Below are 26,474 nucleotides of genomic sequence, written 5' to 3' on the forward strand. Positions count from 1 at the left end.
GAAGGCGAAATGAGGATGAGAGGTAAAGAGAAAGGGAGAAATAAAGAAGTGGAGGGGTGATGAAAAAGGGGGGAGAGAGTGTGTTTGTATCTTGAGGGGCAAAGCAATAATTTCCTGTGCCTGGGTGTGATGCACCCTGGGTATCTGGCTCAGCTGCCCCTCTATAACAAGTCATCACTGTGCACCCTACCGTGTATAACTTCTTCGCTGCTTGATCCATTTTAAGCCAAGTGGGAACCGACAGTAGCGAGCACCCCATAGCCTACATCAGCCGGAAGCTGCTCCCCAGGGAAGTCGGGTACGCAGCTGTGAAAAAGGAATGCCTAGCGCTGGTGTGGGCTCTCAAGAAACTACAACCATACCTATACAGACAATCGTACTCACCGACCACAACCCCCTCATTTGGGGACAACGGATGCTTATTACGGTGGAGTCTGGCCCTGCAACCTTACAATTTCACCGTCCAGTACTGTCCAGGAAAGCAGAATGGGAACGCGGATGGTTTCTCCCGGCAAACATTGATACCCAAATAACTTTCCCGGACAGCCCCAGGCCGACCTGTGAGGATCAAGCCTAGTCTGCCGGACTGTGGGTCGGGGGGGGACCACAGCACTATCATATGGAGATACCCCACGGGCAGTGGGGGTGCCGACCAGGGGTGGTTCGGAGAAGGAGCCTCCTGCAGATTCCCTGGCCGCTGGGGCTGCCAGGATACCAGAGAGCAGCCGGCGCAGTTATCACACGCACGCGACTATCTCGCGGTCCGTCCCGGGGAAACCTTGAGCTGCTGCTGCTCGGGGTCCCCGATCAAGTCGCTTTTTGGACAGGAGATCCTCAGGTGCCTGAGCTATCCATCGGTACCCCGGGATCACCGCTGCTCCTTCGCGATCATCCCGATAACGATAAATTTATATGAACATTGCAGGCCTCGTTGGCCTAAGCGTGGCGCCGGACTGTCTGGGCAGGGCGGGAAGATGTGGACGTGATATATGACCTTTTTATCACCAAACCTGTATATAATGCTGTGTGTTTCCCCAATAAACTGTTCTTCTCTCCCTGGACATTAGTCTTGTCTAATGCTTCAAGGACCAGCTATATCACCTTTTGTTTGAGGACAATCCGTGCACTGCCTGTAGCTGCGCCTCGGCGAGCTGCTGGCTACAATCGGAGGGACACCGGGCAGTTCCTGAACACTGCCTCGCTAGCATCGTCTAGCGCTGGCAGCGGTTTAACCCCTTCGGTCCCGGCAGGAAGCATCGCAGAACCGACGGGCGTACCCAGCCGGGGTACAAGGCGCGTCCGTCACAGGGAGCAAGAGAATATTCTTGCCTGGGGTGCCACTCGGTCTAGGACCATCTCTGTAAATAATCAAATGGCAAGCCAAGAATATTTTCTTGTGACCCCCCTTTCTTTTAAATAGCATGTTTTTTTATCATATATATATATATACATATAAAATGTATCTTTTTAGACAATTTGCTCTTGGCCTGCTATTGTGCCCAGTCCAGGCTGTGACTAGCCTGAGATGGTCATACCTTCCAACTTTTTGGTCCGTCCTATGTTGGAATTCAATTCATTAGTGCATTGTAATTATTGTAATTAAACTCATATTACTGTGTGTTAAAACAACAGAATATTTGTTAATGTTTTTGTCCGTGTTTGAATGGCCTAAAATAATTGGTACCACCTGCCCCATGCACCCCTACTACTTCTATTACTGTTACTACTATCCGCATAAAGAAAAGATAACCCCAAAATTAGAGTTTTCCAACAATCACTTTATTGCGTCATGCTCTACAAGAAATATTCCAAGGCATATTTGTTTTCTATAGAATATACATTTACCAGCCAAAAAAATAACTAGCCGAACATTATAATTCATTAACAACTCTTTATAGCAGTATTATATTGACAACACCATAACGCTCATGCCTAAAGCAAGGGAAAACATCCATTGAGATGTCTCTTTTTATTTTTTTAGCATAACTTAACAACTAGCATTAAATATGCAACGGCACTCAACAACTTGACATAAAGGCATTTAAAGAATGTGTTGTGCTACTCAAATGCAATATAACTAAAGTGTGAGTGTGTGTGTGTGTGTGTGTGTAGGCATAATCTACTAAAATGTTACAGCACTAAAACCTCTAGACTATTTGGATTAAAAGATTGTGGGCCAATAGCCTTCTCCAGGAGACACGGGGAATCTAGAACAAATGTAAAGGATTACACAGGATCCTAAAACCGATGTCCATTTCGCTTGACAGTGCTGGCCAATAAGATGCACATTGGGTTAAGGATGCAGAGTTTTTGGTGGGCAAGTTGGGGTCAACAATCTTATGTTTTTTAATCACTGTTTTTTCAAGTGTCCCTGACCTCAGCTGCCGGTTAATACTGATGTATCGAGATATCAGTGAAGTGTCCCGTCATTTTTAACCTAGAATAATGAGGGGGGCTGGACAATCAAAGACCACTGCCTATTTATTACAAAGCACTTTCCTCTATTGTTGTAAATTCCCCATGTATCTACGTATTTTCTAGTAGATACATATTTTTAATTGTTACTTTCCAACAATGTAGTGATTTGTTTCAGTTTATATTTTGGAAATTTTACAAATAAGGGTCATTTTTTAGATATCTTTTGTACTGTTCTGGTGTTTTTGAAATGGGGTGCCCTTAACGGAATCAATATGGAATTTATGTGCCTATTCTTTTGTAGGTACTTCGCGTCTATAACTAGATTTTACGGTTTCTACACAAATGATCACACTAGGAAACGTGTAAACAGTTTTTATTTTAAGGTATCACTTATTCTACCAGTGCATAATGGATTCTCATTGTCCAATCATTTATGGTGGTACTCAAGGCATGCATGTGCATGGGTGTCTGAAAATATTTCCAGATAGGGAACAAAATCAAGGGATGTCCACTTCTAGATCCACATCCCGAATTCCCCTAGGCATATTATAAAAGATGCTAGCTCAAAATAACATTAAAACTGCATTATGTCATGCATATGGCATGAGCATACCTTCCAACTTCTAAGAACTTCTAGCCCGGGCATCCTGAGGAGGGGAGCCTGAGAAGTAATGCCATTGGAAGAGTGCGCATGTTCACAAATTCTGCCCAAGCACAGTATCCAATGTCATAGACACTAGAGAATGAAATCTGGAGTGTGGCATAGTTGTCCTGAATTCCGCTGTCCTGCCCAAAAGCAGTACGGAGGTGTAGCTCGGTGGGACCGCGGGATAGAGTGACAAAATCGTCACTGTCCAGCGGAAATTGGCACAGTTGTGAGGGATGCATAGCTGAGATGGATGGGCCATATTTATTAAAATAACAATAATAGAATGACATTTGGGAGGTGGAATCTTTTCTTGATGGCGACCATTGGCGTTACTCCTATTTTGTCCTTTGGGTATTTAAAGAAGTGAGAATACAACATGCATAGCTGATTGCCGGTGCATGTGAAGGGCAAGACCGGCCAACCCCGATGTCGCTAGTTTTTTTATTACAACCCGTATGATATAGAGCCAGCTCATGGGTCATGGGAGCTATAGGTGTGTTAGTGAAGGCTGTCCACCCACAGCAGGGTAGCCGGAAGTGTATACTTGATACTTGGTGCTACAGAGAAGAGAATGGGTACAGCTTCTTTTAATGCCAATACACCAATATTTATTTTCCTGTTAGTTTTAGATCACTACTTTGGCTATTTAATGTTATTTGTTATTTATACCTGCCATAGGAAGAAAAGACTAAAAGTTATTGCCATGGTAGGTGCAAGACCGCGGAATTAAATGATTTTAATTTCAGGATTGAATCACATCTTTCCCGAAACGATCATTACGCTGGACTCTTTTGTCAGACAGCTGCTGAATATCATTTTCACGACCTGAGACTACTTTATGAGGAGAATCATCTAAACCCCGTGGCACTCGGTGTCTTTTTAGCAGCTCAGCTGCCAGGTATAAATCGTTCAGGTCGTCCTTGTTTCTTCTCTCGGTAGGAAACTGGGATTTGGATGACAGGAGATCGTACAGGCTCTTTTCTATGTTCTCTCTTTTCAAAATGTATTCCTTGTCTTCTTCGGGGCTGATGTGAGCACCTGTTCTTTTCCTCGTTTCTAACGGGCTAGTACCATAGATCACATTTCCCTCTAAATCTTCCCGTCTTCCAAGATGTTCCAATCTTTCCTCATTATCTAGGATACTGTTTGCCCTTTTACTAGATCGCCTTCTTTTGCCAGAATACTCATCCAGTGTTGGCCATCGGTCTTGCTCACCAGACCAATACATTTCATCTAATGGAAGCAAAAATATATATACAGGAATTATGTTAGTGATCTCTGTAGGATCTTATTCAAAATGTTCATGTTTTTTATGATTCATATCGTAAATGGACAATCGTCACCCCCCACGAAGAGGATTATTTTACCCAAATCCAACCATGGTTTTAATGTAGCTTGAGAAATTATAACTTAGTTGAAATGCTTTTGGATATGTGGAGTCATTTCCCAGCAGAAGTGGTAGAGATTAATACTGGAAATAAATTATAATATGTTGGATAGGCATAAGGCTGTCTTGAACATACCCAAGGATTTAAAAAAAGCTTTCAATGTTTTGTTTTGTGTGTTTTGCTCACCTAGATATTGTGGTTCCTCGTCTCGCTTCTGACGTATTAAAACTTCAGAGCTCTCTGCGTCTTTTGCACCAAATACAGGATTCATTCCACAAGATACCATAATGAACAGCAGAAGCGGAATGCAAGGATGCACAGCCTTCATCTTGTTTATCCTGTGTGGCAAACACAATATCTTAATTATAGGCCGAATTGAAACAATAAAAAAAGCAAGCTGTATTATCTTTCATGTCCCCGTTATCTTGAATCCTGCTACCTACCTTTATCCATATCACTCTCATACCTATACCCTAGTCTGTCCAAGAACAGGGGCGTACCTAGAGTATTTGGCCCCCGGGGCAGATTGTATATTGTGCTTCCTCCAAACGGCCCCTTGCCACCGCCATGGTAACTCACATATGCACTGGAACACATTTTTACACACACTCTCACATTTGCACAGACTTACACACATACACACGAACATACTAACACACACACACCCTACACACTCATGTTAATAGAGACTCCCTCTCATACCCACTACAATATACATTCATGCTCACATACTCTTACACACCCATGCTCTTACACACACATATACACATCCATGCTCACACACAAACATGTACACATCCATCCTCCCTCTCCTTCCCTTACTTTCCCCTTTTACCTCAACCACAGCTTTCCCTCCTGCTGTGAGCAGCCTCATGTTTCACCACAGGGTCACGTAATGCGAGGTCCCGCTACGTTCCTGCCTCCTTGGTCTGGTCCAAAATTGTTCACAAAGGGCTGGTCTGGACCAGCCTGGTCCAAGTCAGACCTGCCTTTTATGAACAATTTTGGACCGGCCCGAGGGCCGCCCGCCTCTGTGTGCCAGTGTGGCACCCCCCTGAGTATGCCACTGCCCAAGAATATGCTCTAGGATAATGCTTCTTCCTAACAAGTCAAAAATAAAATGTGATATCCTGACTTTGATGTATATAGTTTTACATAGATCTTTTGCCTCTTACATTTCTACCCATATCATGAAAAACTCCCAGACACAGTTACCTCCCTATCATGACCTAAATCTTTCAGCTCCCTGTTAATTGTACTATGAAATACGTTTCCTAAAAACTCTCGATTCCACATCTCTTCAGTGTCCTTCAGTAGAGAAACCCCTCTAGACCCAACCTAACTCCACTTCTTCTCGGATTTATGTTGCACGGCATCTTCCCATCTCTCGAGTAGGATACTTGCTTTGGTTACATGTGAGATATGTTAATACTTCTCTTAATTACTAGCTCATTTTATATTTTATCCAAGCCTTTTGTGTCACGGTTGCAGTAGTGCTGTCCAAAACACTCCTTGATTTGATCAAAAAGTTATTGTTAAATACAAATGACAAGATAAGAAAATCAGACAGCAACACCAATCACGTTTGTCAGCATATCAAACCTTCAGCTCGATAAACTGACAGCATATTAAGATGTTATTCAACCCGAACAATTTAGATTTGAAATGGTTGGCTGGTCATTCATGTCAAATAACACGGTTTGATTAAACTGTTCATTTTTGAGGCTCGAGGTTTGTATTCGGATCATATACCTTTCCATTGAAAGCATCCCAGGCAGCGGAGGGGAATGATCACCCTCTTATTTGCAGATGAATTCACACTGCCACATGATTGCTGGGCTTTTATGGAGTTAGATAAGCCAGGCATAGGCATGTTTATTATGTTCAACAATGTTAATGTGTCATTGCACTTTGAAAATGACTTTCACTTATTTTAAAGAAGCCAGTGCACTTATTTTGTTTTTATGTAGGGTTGCAAGTCCCCAATATCAGTAATCCCAGGTTACAGGAAAGTCTTTAATGTTTAAAATGGACTTAAATTGCATTTCCTGCAAATGAGGAAAACATGGTGGGAGAAAAATGGTGACCACCATTCTCATATAAGGACACTAATGATTGGGGATAACTACCCCAATAATATAAATAAAAAAGGGCAATAGTAGCGGGGAAATAGGAGGATCCTGAGAAAGCATCCATGTAGGAGTGTGTGGGAACCTACCTGCCAAGCGTCCCACTTTCAGATGGATAGCCCCTCTTTTAACCCCAAATCCCTCTGTCCTTTTTTCCTCCCATGATGCCCGGTGTTTTCTAGGCGCTCCGAATGTTTCCTGGCTATGAGGGCATCACAGTGTTCTACATCCTTAAAAGTCACAATAATGTGTATAGAAACAGCAGACAACTGGTTTATAAATTACAATTGTCTATATGAAATATACTCTACTTCTAAATGACGAGCCCTCCCTCTCCTTCTGAATGCTATACTCAGTTAACTAGCTAATTATCAATAGCATCTTAGTAAAGCCTCCCTCTAGTCAAACCCCAGGAACAAAAGTGTCCCTCTTTGTCTATTTTAAATGTTGGGAGGTGCCCTGTCTATCACTTTCTTTGAGCTAGATTTCATTCTAGATGAAAAGCTGCAATTAACGTTAAAAATAGGAATACATTTTCCTCCCATTCCGTTCCTTATGGGAACTTGCTTAGATTGTTTAGGTTGTGTGTGGAATGCCTGGTTTTCCGACATTGCCTGATTTTCCACTTTGTCACACTGTGACACTGACAAATTGTTGTGTAAGACCTGGCCGGTTGTGGCTGTTAGTGAATCGGTCAATGCCCTGAATAAATCGGAGGTGTCTGTGAATGAGTAACAGCTGCGAGTGCTGTCTCTGAGCTGTCACGCCGCTCGCTGCCCAGATAGTTAAGCACATTCCCTGACCAGGACCATTCTGTATTTCCAATTGGTGGCCTGGATCTCTGACAGTTCCTCTCCAGTGTCCAACCTTAGCGTGTTAGAGTGGGTCACCTACTCACATTCCCACCACACACCTCCTAGTGTGGTCTGTGAACCCCTTCTTCTTCATGCCCACCCTTAATATGATTCATGGAAATACTCGTGCTCACAGCTGTTTCATTATACCATGATTTCTCTGACACTGCATCACGGGATGATACGTGATATTAATATATATGAGCACAGCTGCCACCACGTCTCAGCAAAAAACTAAGGAGAAAGTATCAGTGCAGTGTGAAAAACAAGAGGGGAAAAGCTATCAGTGGTGTGCAATCCAGGGTTTATATTGGCAATATCTGAGTGAAACTGCCACCTACACAACTTTTTGCGTTACAGAATGCATCGTATACAATTCGATAAGTCATTTCTATAAAAATTATTTGTACTGACCTGTATAGGATTTAGGACTCAACTGAGTCCTCAATGGAAGGCTCCAAGATAAACTCTTTATAGCTGTCATGGATAGTGAGCCTTTTAGAAATATAACTAAAAGAAATGGAAGCCCTCCTAACTGAAAAGGGAGAAAGTTAGACCACAGAACTCCAAATCTATGAATTCCTTTTACTCACAAAGGCTTCTAATGCCTCATCGAATTCTACTCATGGAAATACAGACCCATCCGACATACATCGGTCTGATATCTCTACGGGTGATGTTATCGACTCTTCTAACAATATATGCCAAACTATATTAAAGCAAACATTGGCAGCAGAGGTCTCTCAAATGTCTGTCTTCTTCTTGAGTAAGAATAAATTCAACATTTAAATCATAAATTGATTTGTTGCAGTTGCAAAATATCATCACAGAATTCAAACTCACAGATTTGGAGGAGCGCTCCAGATTTGGAGGAATCTTTGGTTAAGAAGCATTCCGGAGACAATCCCGCATGAACATCTGGAACCATTCTATACTGAATTTCTTTTACAAGAAAATTGGCACTGTTCCATTTGAGAGAATACACAGGCTTCCCAAACCAAAGGGTGTTACATATAAAGATAAGCCGAGAGATGTTATAATCAGCTTTTAATAATGCTTATATAAAAGACCTACTGATGAAAGAAGCCAGAAATAGTCCAACACGCCATAACTTTAAGGATGTTGTTCTATCTCCTGCTACCAGGATTAACAGACAAGCTTATGCAGAGGAAAAAGATATCCCACAGATGAGTGTCTACTATGAAATTAGCTATTATTTTTAATAATAATACATAAATTTTTTGCAAATCCAGAGGAGGCTAAAGAAAAGCTAATTCAGTTTGTTGTTTTGAATGTTTAATCATGTTATTGTCTTAGTATTCAGCATTAGGAGTTTTGGAGAAGGGATAAGAACCATGTAGACTTTTCATTGATACAGTTTTAGAGATGCTCTGACCCAGTCGTCTCGCCATCACAATTTGGCCCTGGTCAAAGTCGCTCAGACTCTTACGCTCGCCCTTTTTCCTGTCATGGCTGCTCGGTGTATATATTAGAAGATTTAGTCATTAAGATCATGTATTATGTTATATTCTTCCAATATTTTTTCTCCTCTATCCTTTTCATTTTATATCCACCTTTGGTAACACTTTTTGATAGCTCTCTGTTCCCTGAGCGGACACTTGGTTGATATTTTCTCAGGGCAGATCTATCCTGTGAATTTTTACAATTTTTTTTATGTATTTGTTGCGTGGGTAGTGTGTGCCGTCATGGGTCTTAGGTATGGGTCACGGTTGCTAAGCAACATTACTTTGAGGTGTAATTTGGAGCATAATGGGGATAATTTTAAATACGCAAGAAGATATAATTGGCCACGCTTAATACTCACGGGCTGAATTAAACACACAAAAAAAGAGCTTTCTTGATTCTCTTGTGAAATTATCCTGCGGGGAGATATTAACTCAATCTGTGAATGTAGCTTGGATAAAAGTATTCCAAAGGGCAAGAAGACAAAAACTATAATAAAAAATAATTTAGATGACATTTGGAGTACACAGCATCCTTTTTTTTTAGAATAGGAAGTATTTCATGGTCAGATATATAATCATCTTATTCCATCAAAAGGGATTTCATTTTGGAGTCTTTCCTATATTGTAACAATAATAATACAGTAGACAATTCCACTCTATGGTGTGCACCAAAAGCCGCTTTTTTGATTAAGCTCGGCTGTCTCTTGAAAAAAGAAGAACGGTAAGACATTAAGCGATTTATATATTGCTTTAGCAAAATGGGAAACTTAAAATAAAATAAGCCCCTCTACGTCTCTGGAGAAGGAGATAAGAGATATCCAGCTGGGAATAAAGACTAAACTCACTGTCGAGATGAACAGGGCAATCTTTTATTTGAGACAGAAATGGTATTATAGTTTTAATACAGCAAATAAACTATTAACCGATAAGCTGTACTCACAAACAGAATAAAGAAGATTATATTTAATAATAAAACTAAATTAGTGAAGCTTTCAAAGATTACTATGGTTCTCTCCATAATCTAACAGGAGAAGAAATCTGATCTCGGATTAAAGATTTCTTATGACGTCTCAATCTTCCTAAAGTTGACGAGGCTAAGCTAAATATGTTAAATATCTTAAAAAGGGGAAAATCACCGGGTCCTGATGGTTATGCTTCTTCATTTTATGAATTATCAGACCCAACAATTTCCCCTTCACTTCTTGGGGTCTTTCAGGATATATGAAGAAAGAGGTCTTTCCCACCGGAAATCTGTCCAATTCCTATGGAAGGCAAAGACTCTAACTTGGTCACAAACTGTAAGCCTATCTCCCTTATGAACTCAGATGTTAAGATCTTCTCTAAAATACTGGCAGATAGACACCAACAGCTCATACCTGATTTGATCCATCCCAATCATATTGGGCAGAGGAGGACAATACCTGGAAGGTGTTTAACCTTATCTTGGAAATACTGATAAATACAACGGCATCAGTCTTTATGGTGCTGGCTGTCGAGAAGGCCTCAGACAGGGTTAACTGGTGGTTCCTGTTGGAGATTTTAAACCCATTCGCCCTGTCCGGTAAAGACAGCTCATCGGCCCCATATACTGTGCCTCAAGCTAAGGTGATAGGCCCTTCTCGTTATTCAGAACTTTTCAAGGTTAGAAATGCACAAGACAGGGCTGCCCTTCGGCCTCTCTTTCGTATGCAGTAACAATGGAACATTTCACTATTGTTATCAGAAATTCTGAGCAGGTAAGATCAGACGATATACTTCTTACCTTGACTTCTCTATTGAGTTTGATTCCTGCTGTCTTGTCCATCATTTGTAAGTTTAGCCTTTATTCAAATTATAACTTAAATTTAACAAAAACCCAGCTTAGTTCTCTCAGAAAAGACTACCAATTACGTATGACCTACAGCAGACTTAGCGGCTGAACTATTTATCACCGAAATCTGATTTGGGAAATCCATCACAGAGCTGGATAGGTCTGGAAGCATCGTGGTTTGGAATAATTAATGTGGTCAAGGCCTTATTATCTTATTCTTAAGATTCTCTGTTTCTTCGGGTCTATTCCATTACGAGTAACAACTAAGTTATCGAATGAATTGAATAAAGTTGTCTTTACAATGTCTGGGGTTAAAAAAGATCAAGGATGAGTGGAAATGATAGGAAAAAGGGTATTAAACTTTCATACATAAACTTTCATATCGGTAAAACATTTCAGTGGGTATCTGGTTTGAATCTTGAATAAAAACTAGGAAAGCTATCCACTGTCTAAATATACAAGAGAATATCCACAAAGTCTTACACGGATGATAGATGTCCCTCCTGTCTATATAGATTGTATTATCTTTCCTCTAAAGTTGTACAGCGCTGCAGAATATGATGGTGCTATACATATATATATATATATAAAACACGAAATAATAATAATTACAAATATCTTTAGCTTTATCTTTGGAAAAGATACCATAATCTCCCCCAAGACTTTTCTATTTCATATTATTTCATATTATTCATATGGAATCAATATTTGACCTTGAAATCTCTTTTTCCGATCACCCATGACAGCAACAACTCGTTTAGAAGTTAGGCATGTTTTTGACGCATAAGGTGAACTCAAATAGGTATATTCCATTTGGATTTGCTCATTCCTTTTAAATATTCATATTTTTTATGTGAATTCCCTGTGTATTTTTATATAATTCTATGATTGGAATTATATGTTTTTTTATTTTCAAAATAATAAAAAAAATATAATAGAAATAAATAATCATTTTATTGTTATTATTTATCTGATTAGTATAAAAAATGTGCTACGACCAGTAGCTTATTGGATTGTGATTTTTAATATCTACTCCTTTCTAACTTGATATATTAACTCTTTCCTGAAAAGTTGCCAATCTGAGCAATATGCTTATCCCAACTCTCTACACCTTGTATAACAAAGTGATGATTTTTAGGAGGATCCTGCCAGGTTCATAACCTGGTTTCTTTTAGGCACGGTATTGCGGGGCAGAAAAAGAAAATGTATATATTTTCCTATATGTTCATGTGTGCTCCTTATCATATATCTGATCTCATTGCACATCGGACAAAAATAATCGAGCGGAGCTAGAACGTAAATCAATCAAATCAAACCTCCCTATAATTTCTGCTCCACTTGCACTGGTTCCTCAGTGCTCCATATTGTGAGAGAGCAGATCTGTTATTAGTTCAATATCACTGAGCGAGGCATTTGCCTATTCTTCTTAAAATCAGTGTGCAAGCGACTAGTGTTATAGGGGACGACCCATTGTTGTCTGTCATGTAATATTTTAGGTGACCCTCCTTGCTCAAACATCACACTAAGATCATTCTTCATGGCAATGCTAATGAGGTACGTTCCTCCATAGACTTCCATTAGTCAGAGTGTCCGACTAGGTGATTAACACTGAGCCATTCCATTGTTTCCCACAAGCGGTATGATAAGGAGTCAAGATGTTCGTCTAGTAGAGTGGGCTAAGATAACTCATACAAATGGCTCGAATGCAGCTGCCCGAAAACATTATATTATGCAATCTAGAACTGTTTTAAAAAAGAAAACAGCAAAGTATTTTTGAAAATGAATTTTGAATCTGATTCCAGTAAAAAAAAAAAATTGTGGTTCCGCTTTAAGACCAACGTTCATTTGTATCGCCTTGTTTAGTTTTAAATGTGTAAATAATGTGTATTTTAAATACTCTTCCGTTTGTAAGTCGGTGAATAACATATCTGCATATTATCTCACTGGTGCAGGGATCCACGAGAACGTCTGTCGCAGCTGTCTCCTGTGTTATTTGATTCACTAAGCGCTGTGTGAAAACAGGAGAAATTTGGCACCCAAAGCCAGGTTTCTCAACAGCGCTCCCGGTCCCCATCACAAGCCAGATTTTAACCCTTTAAGGACAACGGGTTGTCCTTAAACCCATTAATTACAATGCATTGTCAGCCCGTACATGTATGGGCTTAAAAGATGCCTCTATACTAAGCCGTGTTCTATGCCAAAACATGAACAGTTTATTTATTACTAGATACTCATCTGCTCCAGCAAATAATCCCATAATACATTAAATACCTAATGGTGTATACATACCCTATACAAAGCAAAGGTGACATCTACATGCTATAAACCTGTCTAAATGAAAAGGATTAGAGCCATTTAACATCCACTCAATATTGTGACTGTGTGACTTAAGAACCTGGCTTTAGAACACTGTGATTCAAAATCATACCTTGACATTTCCCAAGGAAATAATAAATACATTTCCCAAGGATAATGATCGATTCAGCATTTTAGATAATATAACATTTTATAATGTGCATTAAGCCGGCTAATAATTATATATATATAAATATATATAATGTATATTATTGAGAATCATATAGAATAGTCATATTAATTCTAACCGATAAAGCTAGAATATGTATGATACGGTTACTATGCGTTGTATTCCTTATTTCTCATGCTATATGCATAGGTATTTGTATTATTCCATTACCTTGTGTTCTAGTTATTGGGAGTTGATTTCTTAGGATATGACGCTAACCCGTTGTGTTGTCTCGTTCGTCTTCAATGGTTTGATAGAGTGGTACCGGAGCTGACTGTGTATTCTGGCTTCTTCCTCTAGAATGGCACCAGAGATGGCAGCCTGCAATATATATCAGATTGGGGAGCGGGGAGGGGATTTATCTCATCGATCCAGCCGAACGTTAAGCTCATTCACTGAAGCGTTTAAGACGGTTTTATGATGACATGAGAGGGTGTTTTTTTCCATTGAGGAAAAAAACGGCAAAACATGGAATGAAGAATCTGGTATATTAAGAGAGAGAGTTTCTGAAACTGGATACTGTCCCTAGAATTCCAGGATATTTGGTTAGTATGCACAAAAAAGCTACATTTTTGCACACAGGCAAAGGGCATAGGCAGAGCTTCAAAATAAATGAGACGTAGCTAAACGTTTAAGCCAAAAAAAATTAGATACCCCTCCAAGAGTGGTTTGAGGGTCTTTATTTTGGTACACGGATGATTAAGCACAAGGTTATCAGCGTCTCCTTATATTAACAGCATGTCAGGTTAAGACACAAAAGCAATGTATACATTATAGCATCAGCTGGGTATTTTACTATCACCAACAATATATTGAAAGAGCGGTGGATTTGTGACTGCGTTGTCCAGTATTTTGCGAAGGTGGGAGAAATCAGGTTGGCCGTGCAGAGGTAATGTGGCTAATTATTTGTTGCAAATGGCATATAAAGGCTCCCCCCCCGCTAACAGCATTGCATTAATAGCAATAAAAAACATTTGGTTTGGCCATTGGTGGATTCTCAGTAGTTCCAGGTACAAATCACACGCAGAAAATGTCAAACATCTAATATGGTTTATATGACCTTCCAACAACGTGAATATATTGTTACCAGCTTCCCTCGTGCCACAGGCAGTTTAAGACAAAGGCAAATTGAAGTTTGGGTCTCAAGGGGTTAAACCTACCTATTTGTATACCGTAAGGAGAAAGGAAACCAAAACAGAGCCCCACTGCCACAACTATATACATTTTTAACTGGGGAGCCCCTAAAACCCCAGAAAACCCCCTCCTTCTTAATGAGCCATAATATGTACCTTTTTACTCCGTGATTGGCTGAACTTGCCCTTATTAGGGGCCATATACGTAATTGTAAGATTACCCTAAATACAGGACATGAAGATACCCAAAAATATAACATCTCAACTGTAAAAGCGTTTGCAAAATGATAGCCGACAAAACCTATGAGGCTTATATATAGCTAGGCAACTAAATACACAATTGACACCCAATTAATAAGAGGCGCTGAGACCCCTTATCCTGCCACCCGAGCAGATGCCCTTCTCACCTACCCCTAGTTATGCCTCTGCTTGAATAACAAAAATATTTGTAAATAAATCGCCCCTGCGGGAGAGACAGGGCATGAATATGGATATATGTGCGTATGCTCACATAGCATGTTCTTCTGACACCCACCTCCGCAGCTCCTTAATTACCGGATGCCTCTCACCAAGCAGTGGTTAATTTGCTGCAGTGCATCTGTCGTAATGTCTTAAAAAGTGAATGGGAGAGAGTATGGGTACTGAATCAGCCTCCTCTCAGCCAATCAGCTGCATGTAACTTGATGTGGCTTCATCCCTTCTCCATCACGTTTCCATGGAGACACACTCTCCCTTCTTTAGGCCGGTGCTGATGCTGAAGATGCTACGGACATAAAGTTACCGAAACTATTTTTAAGACATCCTTTTATTATTTGTTCTAGAAATGATTTTCTACATAGGATGGCTCTAGAAGACCAGTCTGTGTAAGGTCTAGAATGTGGTTGGAATATTGCATTTTAACTGTTTGTTAATAATACACCCGACTTTTATTAAGTGGGCATTTCCAGAGACCTATCCAAAGGTAGAATAAAAAGGATATAGCTGTGTTATCTGAAGGAGATCCATTTTATTATAGAAAAACAGTATATATCGGGTGGGTTCGCACAGTTGCTGCTCATCGCAACAAGAGTATTTGTATACCATTGGCGGTTTGTGCTGACGGGTATGCCAATTTATAGGCGCTCTGATTACTATTTATTTAGCGCCATTGTATTCCACAGCACTGTTGGTAACATGTCCCGTGTCATCCATGTTTCACAGTGAAACGGGGATTATTCATGTGACCAATGGGAGAAGGTGGGATGAGGTGCAGAGCGTAGCATTATGTCTAGATAAGCAGAGTTACTCTGTGATGTGATGCAGCCTCATGTAATTGAGATACCCCGACCAAAGACCTTTAAATGTTTGCATGTATGGGTTACGGGAGGATGGTGTCACTGAAGGATCTGTCCTGTGGTACACAAGGATTTTATTAGAGATTCCGTATAGAACATGGGAGTCATCCAACGCCAAGGGAGCGTGATCCTTGACATGTTCTGCCAGCTTTGGTCTGTGTGCACATGTGTCACCTAGAGATGTTCTAATCATGAGAGTGTGCAGGGCATCCGCTGCACATACACCCTCTGTGGAGAGGGAAAGCCTCCTATTCCAGCCTCTGCAGCTAACGGGTGCTTTAGGGCAGGCGTGGAGGCATGGGTATAGACGTTTTTACCCCATAATATGTATTCTCCCTTTTCTCCGTCTATCCAGAGTTACCCCACTGCACTGGGTACCTTTTGTAACAAAGACACTTGGGAGGTTTGGTTGTGCAACATCAAAATGACTTGTCACACCTGACAACACAGCAGTGTTACAGTAGTCCCTCATTTACATTATCTTTAAACACAATCATGTGTGCTCCACCAACATGACATCAACAAAACGCAATTATAATAAATTGCATTTTCTACCATTTTCCTCTCCTCCTTTATTGCACCCTCCATCATCCTGAAGGACAGGTACTGCATACCTCCCAACAGTCCCAATTTATCTGCGACAGCCATGTTTTTGGCCTACTGTCCCACGTAGCTCTGATCTTGTATCGTGATGCACTATTTGGTCCTCGGATGGTAGCATTATCTTCTGTGATCCAACTCCCTAGTTGCCTCACATAGGGCAAGAGATGGATGTTACATCCTTTTGTGCGGTACATTGAGGCAGATGGACCTGCTATGAAAGTGGTGAGCAGTGAAAAGTTACGGATAGAGTGTGTCTGTTCTGGGTGTTGGAGGGTTAGAGAGAGTGTCTGCATGGTGGGGGGGGGGGGTGATGAAGTCCATTGGGAATGTTGCTTTGGGGCATAGTACTGTGGTTATGCGCGGTGAAGATTTCACACATAAGAAAATTCACACTGCAAACAACATGCTAAAGTCAAATAAATATGTATTTACCATGAAACATTCAGATTTTTAAATCTTCATAATTAAAAAAAGGATAAGCATATTTTGTGTACATCTTTAACCATAACTCCCACTTCAGCTTCTATAGTGCCCTGATATAAACGTGTTTCTCTGAGGTGTAAAAGGAATAGTAAATGTGATTTAATTAAGATAAAACCATAAAAATGAAATCCAGCACTTCTGAAAGCCACTTGCATTATTGTGTTTTTTTGTTATTCATCTAGCTTTTTGCTGCTCTTGCATCCACCAAAGGCATAGGTGAAGAAAAGCTTATATATGTATAAATTCTGCATTGATCCCTCACGAACACTGCATTGCTGTCAGATCAAGCAAGACGCGCTTGCGCAGTAGCCTTGAGTGGAAGATGACTAGTTATAACTGTGCAGTTTTGTAAAGCTTTTACCACAAATATCCTTAATATTAAAGCCCTATCGTATTCCGCTGCCCCGTACAGTAGTTTAAAATATATGATAAAATGTCAGGCAGGAAGTTCCCACATACAACAAAGAGAAAATAACACATTTTTATACTAATAGTTAAGTGTGAAAAAAATGAATGGCGTTTTATACATGTGTGTAAGATATAGGATCAGGGATAACGCGAAAGTCCCTTTCACCATACCTGGGAAGTCTCTGAGTTTGATCAGGAGTCTCTGGGTAAAGCACTGCTCCCCCTAGTCTCCGGGTCACTTTCTTCTTTCTCTGGGATCGTTTAGCCATGCCCACTTCATCCTCCTACTTATCACCTAATGTAGACTATTTAGGCCTAGCCCCGCCCCTATGCACTGACATGACCAGCTCTGTCCAATGCAGGGCTAGCACCTCCCACAGGTTCAGTTGGCCCCACCTCCTCACTAAGTCACTTCTCCAAAAACAGGGAGAGCTCCAAGTAGTCCACCCTGGAAAGTTCCCAGGTATGCCTTTTCTTTGCCCTATTTTCTAGGCATTTAATATAATTTTAAGTTCATTTACTTAATTTATTTTCTTATTCAAATTCAGACTTGTTTAAATATTGCTGCGTTTTCACATTTAGTAAGCTCATAATTTGAGCAGTCCGGCTGCCCAAATATAATGGTTTTTCTGTGCAATTTTAATAGACATTACTTAGGCAATTTGTATTTCCTAGATATACAAAATTACAGCTATCACAGCCATCACATCACTTTGGACACTGTAGCTGCAAATACAAATATTTAATTATTGTATTGTATGAATATATGGCTATAGCTCCCCCTGCAAAGAGATTTATATACAGAATGAGCAGAGAAAAAAAAAGACAAATAAAATGCTAGAAAAAGGATAAAATATAAGGGCCATGGGTAATTTATGCAGGTGACACTGAGGAATTGGAAACCGAAGACACTTCTGTCCGGGAAGAAGTGGACAACTCGGATCCATCATCGACTTTTTTTCCAAAGAGTTGATAGATACAGTTCCGGAACTGTAAGAAAGAGACAGCATGTACGCTAATCAGAAAGGGCATTTTAAATTTAAATATATATATATATAGTAGACAGTGCAGAAGTGTGTTACTGCATGTGTGGAAGTAGGTGTGTGTATTTAAGTAGGTTACTGGTAGTAAGTAGTAGTTAATAGTAGGATTGAAGTGGTTGATGGTGGTATAAGCACATCAAACATCACTCGTTTATCCTGCCGTGGTGGTCTGACACTCAGCTACTATCCAACGATTAGAAAAGAAATCTAGATAGTTCTCAGGTATCACTACATTGATGACACAACGACTACAATAATGCCATTTATACAGAATGATTATAATTTAACATCTCAGTTTTGTTTAAATAAAAACTTGTCCTTTGATTTTTCAATGGCCTAATTTTCCATTAGTAGATTAAGTTTCATCACCAATCTATATCTGAATCATTCAGAACATTCAGAAGAGGTTTCCTTTATAGGGAGTCTGTATAAGTCAGTGTGTATGGGGTGAGAACCCACCTGTCTGTTCATGAAGACATAAATAACTGGATTGTAAATGGTGGCACTCTTGGCAAAGTAGGCAGGTAGTGAGGCAGCCAGAGGGTGGAAGCTGTAACCCGGATTGGCAGCAGCAAAGCAAGCAAAAAAGGTGTATGGTCCCCAGCAAAAGATATATGCAATGATCATCACTACTACCATCCTGGAGACCTCACGCTCAGCTTTCTGGGTGGATTCTGATTCCTTCTGCTGCTGAGCAACCTGGAAATTTAAAATACAGTATATTTAAAATCACACACAATAACAATTAAAAGTACAAGCCCTTCATACAATCAAGATGTATAGCAACACAGATGCTTAAGTGGTTGTACGCTCTGATTTTTCAACGGAAGCATTTTCATTTAGAACTGTTTTCTTGCTTTTATGGGGCTACCGATATCAATGAAGTATCATTAGGTCATTGCGCAATGCCAGAGTCTCGGTTCACACTTGAACACACCAGTGACCTATCTGTGTGTCTGTGTGTTTGCATTTATTACAATATTCTGGTAGTTAGTTGGAGTCTCCAAAATTCTGGATATGGCTCACCTTCCGGATGGCCCACCAAACTTGTATATAGCACAGGATGATGATGGACAGAGGGGCGATGCAACAGGTGATCATAAGAACCATCATATATGACTGAATTCCTGGATCGGTGTTCCCACTGAACACATCTGGACCACAAGAGGTCTTCAAGCCATGAGGCCAGTACCTACAGGCAGAGATCAATACGTTTATAGGACACATCCCTGAGGTTCTGATTATAGTCTTCCTACCTTTAACCATATGGAAACGGGCTACTTTTGGACCATAACCTCCAAGGTTGTCAGTATTCTAAACAATTGATACAAGCTATTTTTAAACATACTGTTTAGTTATTGTCATGATTAAGACAAGCAGATTGTTACTTGGATTTCAGAAATTAAAAATATTTGCATAATCTTACAGGTTTAGCAACATTGCTAAACCCTCGGTATAGATCAAAGATTGAATTTTCACATATGTATTTAATAGTAAGCTTGCTTTGTCTAACAATTAGCCACGCTGATATTTCTCTTTTCGTTAAAGAATTGGAACTTCTGATGGACGTACCTGCTCCAACCAAACATAGGCGGTGCGCACCAGCTAGCTGCCCAGATCCACGAGAACACTATGCCTGCACATGCAAGCTTGCCATCAAACTTAATGTTCCCAAAAGGCTTGCAGACTACAAACCATCTTTCCCAGGCAATTATAGTTAAGGACCAGAGAGCGGTGATTCCTGATGAGAAAACAACAAAACATATCTTTTCACACACTAGTTATGAACAATCGTTCAGCCAAGCTTGTAGATACGATAGCCAGACCACAAACAACCTCCAAATGCCTTTAATATATCATATTCTTAAAATATGCAAATTAAAACAGTTTGACAACCCTGAAATTTGGAATTCTGCCATGTCGAAAACTCTTCCTACAGCAATGTCTATACTTTTGATAATGATGATGCACATATTCATCAGTTCCAATTTAGTGTCTCTGGTCATTTTCCGTTATCTAGCACAAATGAAATTTTTAGAAGACAGGAATTCATAAAAATCTTACCGCAGGTGGAAACTGTGTAACCTTCTATGACACAAAGCGGATGTCCGAGGATGAAATAACCAAAACACTGGTTGACAACGCTGATGGTGCTGGCGATGACTGTCTCCCCGAGGTCAGCAATGGCCAAGTTGACCAAGATCCAGTTCAAAGGGTGCCGGAGTTTCTTGAATTTATAGGTGGCAACCAAAACTAGACCATTTGTAAATACAGAGGCTATGACCACAAATATCATCCAGAGGGTGGTGACGTGATAGACCCACCGTGGTGCAATGTGGTAATTTGGACCTTCAAATGGACCTTTGAACACAGAAAACACCCTGGTTTGTGGACATTTTATAAAGTAAACTGGTCTCTCTTTACCAATGTATTATATAACATTATTAGTATTATTATTTTATTGCATACATAAGTTGATAAACTGTTGTGTTTGACCATTTTGATATACCATGATTGGTCATTTATAAAGTGCCATGTAAGATGGCGGCATTAAAAGTTTAGCGGCATTGGAACAAAATATAAAGAGGACTCGATCTAACAACATATTTCCAGTCATTGGCTATGCAGTTAAATGCTAAACTCCATAGGGTCAATAAGATAATCTTCTGTTTCTTTAACAATTTAGTATACATTTTAAGTGGAAAGAGATTTAGTTCTTCAATGGATATAGGCACCTCAAGTGCGTTAGCTTATGGAACAAACTTAAACTATATGGTGAAAGAGAAAATAATCTCCCTAATCATGGGGAAAATGAAAAAAAATTGGGGTGAGGGTTTGCTGACTTTTACATTTAAATTGGCCATTGGTGACTGTAGATAAGGTAGTTCATCTCAGGATACTGGAGTGCATGTTTTTCCATACGGTGGTGTTTTGACGGTGGTAGATACCAGAAATTGACAGTGATCAGTGTTCTTATAGCAAACGAGGAAACAGCGCTCTCAGTGTATCTCGCTATGTGTGTCTCCATTATGTTTTAGAACAAAGGCACCGCTTTGCACCTATTCTGGATTTTGTGGCAGTTCTCTCCACATCCCGTTTCCTCGCTTGTTATTATTATTGAGTAAGGTTGCTCAGCGTCGATAAGAACCTTTCCTGTGCCACAGTCACTCCGCAGTTCTATTACGACATTGATGTCCCATAAGCAATGTCTTTGAAAATGATTATCTTAACATCTCAGTGTCTACCTTAAAGCAATAATATCGGGGGTTCCAATAGTTTTTTAACTACTGTACAAAGAGCCTACATCTTTATGAAGCTATTATTTGATATAAGACAAAAAGAAAACAATCACCATAGTCCGGTCGTCAGAGAATCAGCTGAGGTACAATGTGGAGGAGTGCTAGCTTAAAGAGGCCTTCCTGGCTCCCATAGACCCGGCTAAATTCCAAACTACTCACCCCGTGTGTTGTTGAAATTTGTATATGTGAAAACACTGCTTCTCGTCGTCTCTTCATCATCATCATCATGTCTTCTCCGGGCAGAGAACACAGCTTCATTCCATTGTGCAGCCATAACCTATGTGCCTCTGAATCCCGATTCCCTTTTCTGATTATATTGTAACCCCCCAGTCCCTTTCCTGCACCCCCTGTTTTGTCCCTATCCTCCTCGCTCCCAATGAGTTCCTCTCTTCTACGATGCCTGGCTGCCACTTGGCTGGGTAATTGGGTGACCTATCTCTTATTATATACCAAGTACAGATGGATTAGCCCAGACACTAGCAAACCAGCTGAAGCCCCTTTTAAACTTTTTATCTCTTAATTGGCATAGGAGTTTTATCTGTCGCCCCTCCTTTCCTCCCTTTTATCACCGTGACTTGTGACTCCTTGCTGGGAGCTTACGTCAGTTGATCAGGCTAATAGTGACTTTTCTGGACACTTCAGGTGACAGGATAAGACCTCTGCCACAGATGAAAGAGAGAGAGAGGAGGAGAATGGCTTGGGAGATTTTTTAGCTTCCAAATCCCATCTCATCTTCTCCATGTCTTTCCATTTGCTAATACGCTTATACTTTGTGAAATTGGGGTCACTGTGTTAATTAGAAAAAAGGTAAAAATTGTATAACAAATAAAAACCACTACTCTTCCTCGTAGCAATTGGTTTTGAGGATTTACATCAAATATGCATAATCATTCCAGCCTTGATTGGCCTATAATTGTGTTGTGTTTCCGTCTGAGAGTTGAATTACACTTTCAATGAAAGTTTTGGAAGGACATGTGTTTTTCTGTCCCGCCATCTGCCCTGTGACCAGGTAGCTTGAAAAAGGGTTGGGTAAGGTAAGTCAAATAACAAAAGAAACATTCACGCAAAAGGAAAATAGATGTTAAAAATGGGAAATTAGGAAATGCTACGTTTACACAATCAGACAAAATATTCTAGAACAGAAATAATAAGAAAAAAGAAATAAGGAAAGAGAGAAAGAGAGAGAAAAGAAAGACTGTAAAGTTTTAAAAAAGGGCGTTGGTATTTTGATTGGGATCGTTGGGCATAATGTTCATTTTTATCGCATTCTTCTGAACCATGAAATGTATTGTGGGGACCATTGTCGTAGATCTTTTTGTAGTGTTGTTACTATAGGGGGGGGTTGTGCTGGTATAAAGTGGACAGATCTCTGGTGATCCAGCTGTACTGCTGTGAGCTCAGGAACATTGATGTTCAAAATTTCCGATTTCGAATGATTACTTTTCAGGTTTGCGAGCTCATGGTCTGGTGATAGTAAAAAGCAAGTCGTCTGCGTATCCCAGTATTTTATGTGTGTTATCCCCTATTTTAAGCCCGCTGATGTCCCTATTCTGTCAGATGGTCTCCATAAAGGGCTCCAGTGACAGCATGTTCCCCCACCCCTGATCCACTTTATTTTTTCTGAAAATTAATGAAATGTATTTACAAAAAACTAAAAATGAATGGATTCAGAGCCGGAAAAACATAGGGCCTTTTGTTTTTTTTCTCTATGTGACCTTTTTCATATTAGCTTAAAATCGAATATCTTTATTCCTTTGAGTTTTGATTCGGCAAACAGATTTTCTTTAATTATATTTTTGCAGGAGATTGAGTCCCCCTTGTTTTAATCTCAGCTCTATCACACTTTTCATTTTTTATTTTGTTTAATGTACTTGCAATGTGTAGGTTTTCTAAGCTTTGTGTTGCATTTTTATGCTTTTTTTCTCCATTGAAAACCATTTCTTTCAGATGAATTATATCCATCCTGGCATACGGATGTAAGGGGCTTTTGTATAAAGAGGAAGTATGCTGATTGCTCGGTTTTAACTAATTTGCAACTGAATATATCTTTATACATTTACAACTGTAGCCATTCAATGAAACATACCAAGTGCAAAGTGATGTTCCCTTTAGCAGACCACATTATTATTTACTCTGGTTTTTATTACGTGAAAATTGAGAATTCAAACATTTTTTTGTTTTTTTAACCTATCACTGCCTGTATTTGTGTCACATGACATGTCATTGTTGACAAAAAATATGAACTTTTTAATTACCGAGTATGTTTCAGGTTTTCAACAGTACTGGGAATAATTTTTCACTTGCTCCGTTTATTAACAAAAGTATTAAATTCAAGTTAATTTTAAGTAACTTTGTTATAGAAACAGAGGTCATTCAATTTGTATTTACAGCATTCAAAGTGTATTGACATGCTTTTAAACCAGTTATCGCCTCACTTGAAAGTTAAATTATGCTATAATTAACTTGATCCACCGAGTTGACAGCCGTATAAGTGATGTCAGCATCTGATGTAACATATCTCACCACGTTTTACATTCGCATCCATGCTGTGTAGATGACATCAGATGATAAAAGTCCTTCTGTGCCTACCATATTTTACCATGCTCAGCGAAGGGCATGCCATACTATAATATGATACAACTTTTTTCTATAAAGTGCTATAAAAAATTGAAAAAATACAATCACAACATTAAATAGCTGCAGTTATGTGGTGGCGATCACGAGGTGGCCCTGGCTCTTTAAGGCCAGCAGCCATCTGAAAACCAGATATTTAAAAAGTTAATTTATATAGAAAGTCAAACACATTTTGCAAGTCTGATACCCCTACTATTAAAGTTCCTAATTAGAAGACATAATTAAGAACCGAGCTTAATGCAAACAATAGATTTAATAATACAAAAACTATAGGTTGAGATTTTATGTTATAGTGATGCCAAATGAAGCATATGAGGCGCTCTGCCTCTGGACGATATAATGTGCCGCTTGGTTTAGAACAAAAATGTAATACTAAGGTCTGCTTGGAAGACGAGCTTTCACCTTGACTAAGATAAGAGCTCTCAGTTCTTGCGGTAATTTAATTCAGATACTTAGCAGAAGCCTTTTTGACAGATGCACCTGAGATTATCTCTGCTTTCTGCAATGTACCGGGACCTAGTTAGTGCAAAGAACCCCAAATCTTATAAACATGTCACAGTGAAGTGAAGAGCCTGATGGGGGATGACATCAAATGTTCATGCCTTTCATTAATCCCCCCCATGGGAGGCTCAGTTCAGACCAGGGAAGTCAGATTAAGGAGAAGCGTTAATCTCTGGAAAGCTCGGAAGAAATGGCCTGCAGGATTCCAGCTAAATGAGGGGTGGAGTAGGTAGATAAGGAAAGTGAGGGGGAACATAATGGACGCGGAAAGGAGGGGATGACTGACTAAAAAGCAGTGCTGGCTCAGATGTCACCGATTCCTGATGAAGGAAGGACTTTGGGCTTCTCTTGACAAGATCTCACTCCATGTGTAGGACAGGTAACATAAAACTCTGTTTTCAGGGAATTTGGGGACAACAAAGTTCATTCAGGGGGGAGAACGTTTTCACATCACTACATTAAATATATTTTACAAATATCCTGGAAACTTCTGAGCTATTTTAGAATTTATTAGCATTTATTAACAAAACAACAGTTTCACGCTCTAATGTTCTAAGTTCTCTTGGGTGACAATCTATTGTCACCCATTGACAAAACTGTTTACCGTATTGGCATGATCTATGTGACAAAAGAACACTACATTGGAGTTTCCAGATATAAAAAGTTTAGTGCCATACAAATAAGTGGCTCATGCCATGTAGCTTTATGGTGGCAGGGCCAGATTGGCACTGAAGACTGATGGTACTATATAAAACAATAAATAATAATAATAATATTGGGCCAGATATCTAAAGCACAATAGGTAATGGGATTTCTTGCTGTGTCACACTGAGAAGTCCACCAGGCTTTTCATCTTTCCCAGGCCAGTAATGGATGGTGTACAGAAAAGGCTGAAGATACATGAAGCTGGGAATTAGTCAAGATGGATTAATTTGTATTCTTTAACCTTGTAACACTATAACCCCCTATCTACACTATGTATTATAAGTGGACAACCCCATCAGACTTCTCCTGCAAGAAGTTCAGAATAGCTCTCCATAATGCACATGTAAAGAGTCATCTCACTGATTTTACTATGCATCACACAGGGTCATCATGCAGAGCCCTTAATATTGCATTGCGTCTGAGCTGAAATGTTCATCTTTAACGTAAGTATAAGGTAGTTCATTAGATTGGACTTCTACTAAAAATATCAAATGTTCTCATAAAAGTATAAAGAACATTTATACAGTGATGAGAACCCAAGACATAATTTTTGGAGTCTGACAGCCCATCATTGTCACGAGAACATATGTTTTGAGTACACTTTACAAACTTTAGATAAGTTTAATAGTTTAATAGTATAAATAGATGGTTTTGTCATTTTATGATTAAACATCAGTGTCAAATTTCTCTAGCAATACAGGAGTCATAATAATTAAATCAGTAAAATAATTGTTTTAAATATATATATATATAATGAAATGGCTTTTATCAATGACAGACGGGGCTCTTATATGTCTGCACATTACATGAATATTTTGGGAAGACTGGCTGTATTTCATGAAAAAGTTTAAAAATATATTTGTATTACTATTTTAGAGTTCTTAAACATCACCAGACCAGGTGTTCTTCAGGTTAAAATGAAATAAATGTTTCTGGGGTGTACAGAATTCTTGGGTGCATCTAACTAAAAAAAAGTAGTCAAATAAGAAGTACCAAAGTTATTTCATGAAAAAATGTTTTTTATCACTGGAACAAAATGATGAACGATCATCTGTGTGATCTGGTGGGCTGGGTGATCCGATGATATGTGTAT

At 39.5% G+C, this 26,474-nt stretch overlaps 2 protein-coding genes across 2 annotated transcripts; both read right to left on the minus strand.

Annotated features, from left to right (window-relative positions):
* Positions 1-3,674: 3,674 nt before the first annotated feature.
* Positions 3,675-13,555, minus strand: LOC128503742 (uncharacterized). Its single transcript, XM_053473921.1, has 3 exons — positions 13,410-13,555; positions 4,642-4,793; positions 3,675-4,300 (listed from the first exon to the last, which is right to left on the minus strand). Exons 2-3 carry the CDS (start codon positions 4,781-4,783, stop codon positions 3,810-3,812), a joined length of 633 nt encoding a protein of 210 aa, XP_053329896.1. The 5' UTR covers positions 4,784-4,793; positions 13,410-13,555; the 3' UTR covers positions 3,675-3,809.
* A 4,369-nt stretch (positions 13,556-17,924) lies between these two features.
* On the minus strand, positions 17,925-21,949 carry LOC128503739 (red-sensitive opsin). The gene is made up of 6 exons (XM_053473919.1): positions 21,701-21,949; positions 20,307-20,603; positions 19,815-19,983; positions 19,269-19,434; positions 18,702-18,941; positions 17,925-18,189 (listed from the first exon to the last, which is right to left on the minus strand). The coding sequence occupies exons 1-6, from the start codon at positions 21,813-21,815 to the stop codon at positions 18,073-18,075; spliced, it is 1,104 nt and encodes a 367-aa protein (XP_053329894.1). The 5' UTR covers positions 21,816-21,949; the 3' UTR covers positions 17,925-18,072.
* Positions 21,950-26,474: the final 4,525 nt, after the last annotated feature.

This window comes from Spea bombifrons, chromosome 8, assembly GCF_027358695.1.
Source record: "Spea bombifrons isolate aSpeBom1 chromosome 8, aSpeBom1.2.pri, whole genome shotgun sequence".
Lineage (NCBI taxonomy): Eukaryota > Metazoa > Chordata > Amphibia > Anura > Pelobatidae > Spea > Spea bombifrons.

Bases quoted from the DNA above. Each gene is read 5' to 3' on its own strand.
- LOC128503742 (XM_053473921.1), bottom strand. From the start codon at position 4,783: ATGAAGGCTGTGCATCCTTGCATTCCGCTTCTGCTGTTCATTATGGTA. The intron at 4,301-4,641 runs GTGAGCAAAACA...TGCTTCCATTAG, and splicing joins CGAGGAACCACAATATCTAG to ATGAAATGTATTGGTCTGGT.
- LOC128503739 (XM_053473919.1), bottom strand. From the start codon at position 21,815: ATGGCTGCACAATGGAATGAAGCTGTGTTCTCTGCCCGGAGAAGACAT. The intron at 19,435-19,814 runs GTACGTCCATCA...CTCTGCCTGTAG, and splicing joins CCTATGTTTGGTTGGAGCAG to GTACTGGCCTCATGGCTTGA. The intron at 18,190-18,701 runs GTGGGTTCTCAC...TCTTTCTTACAG, and splicing joins ATGTCTTCATGAACAGACAG to TTCCGGAACTGTATCTATCA.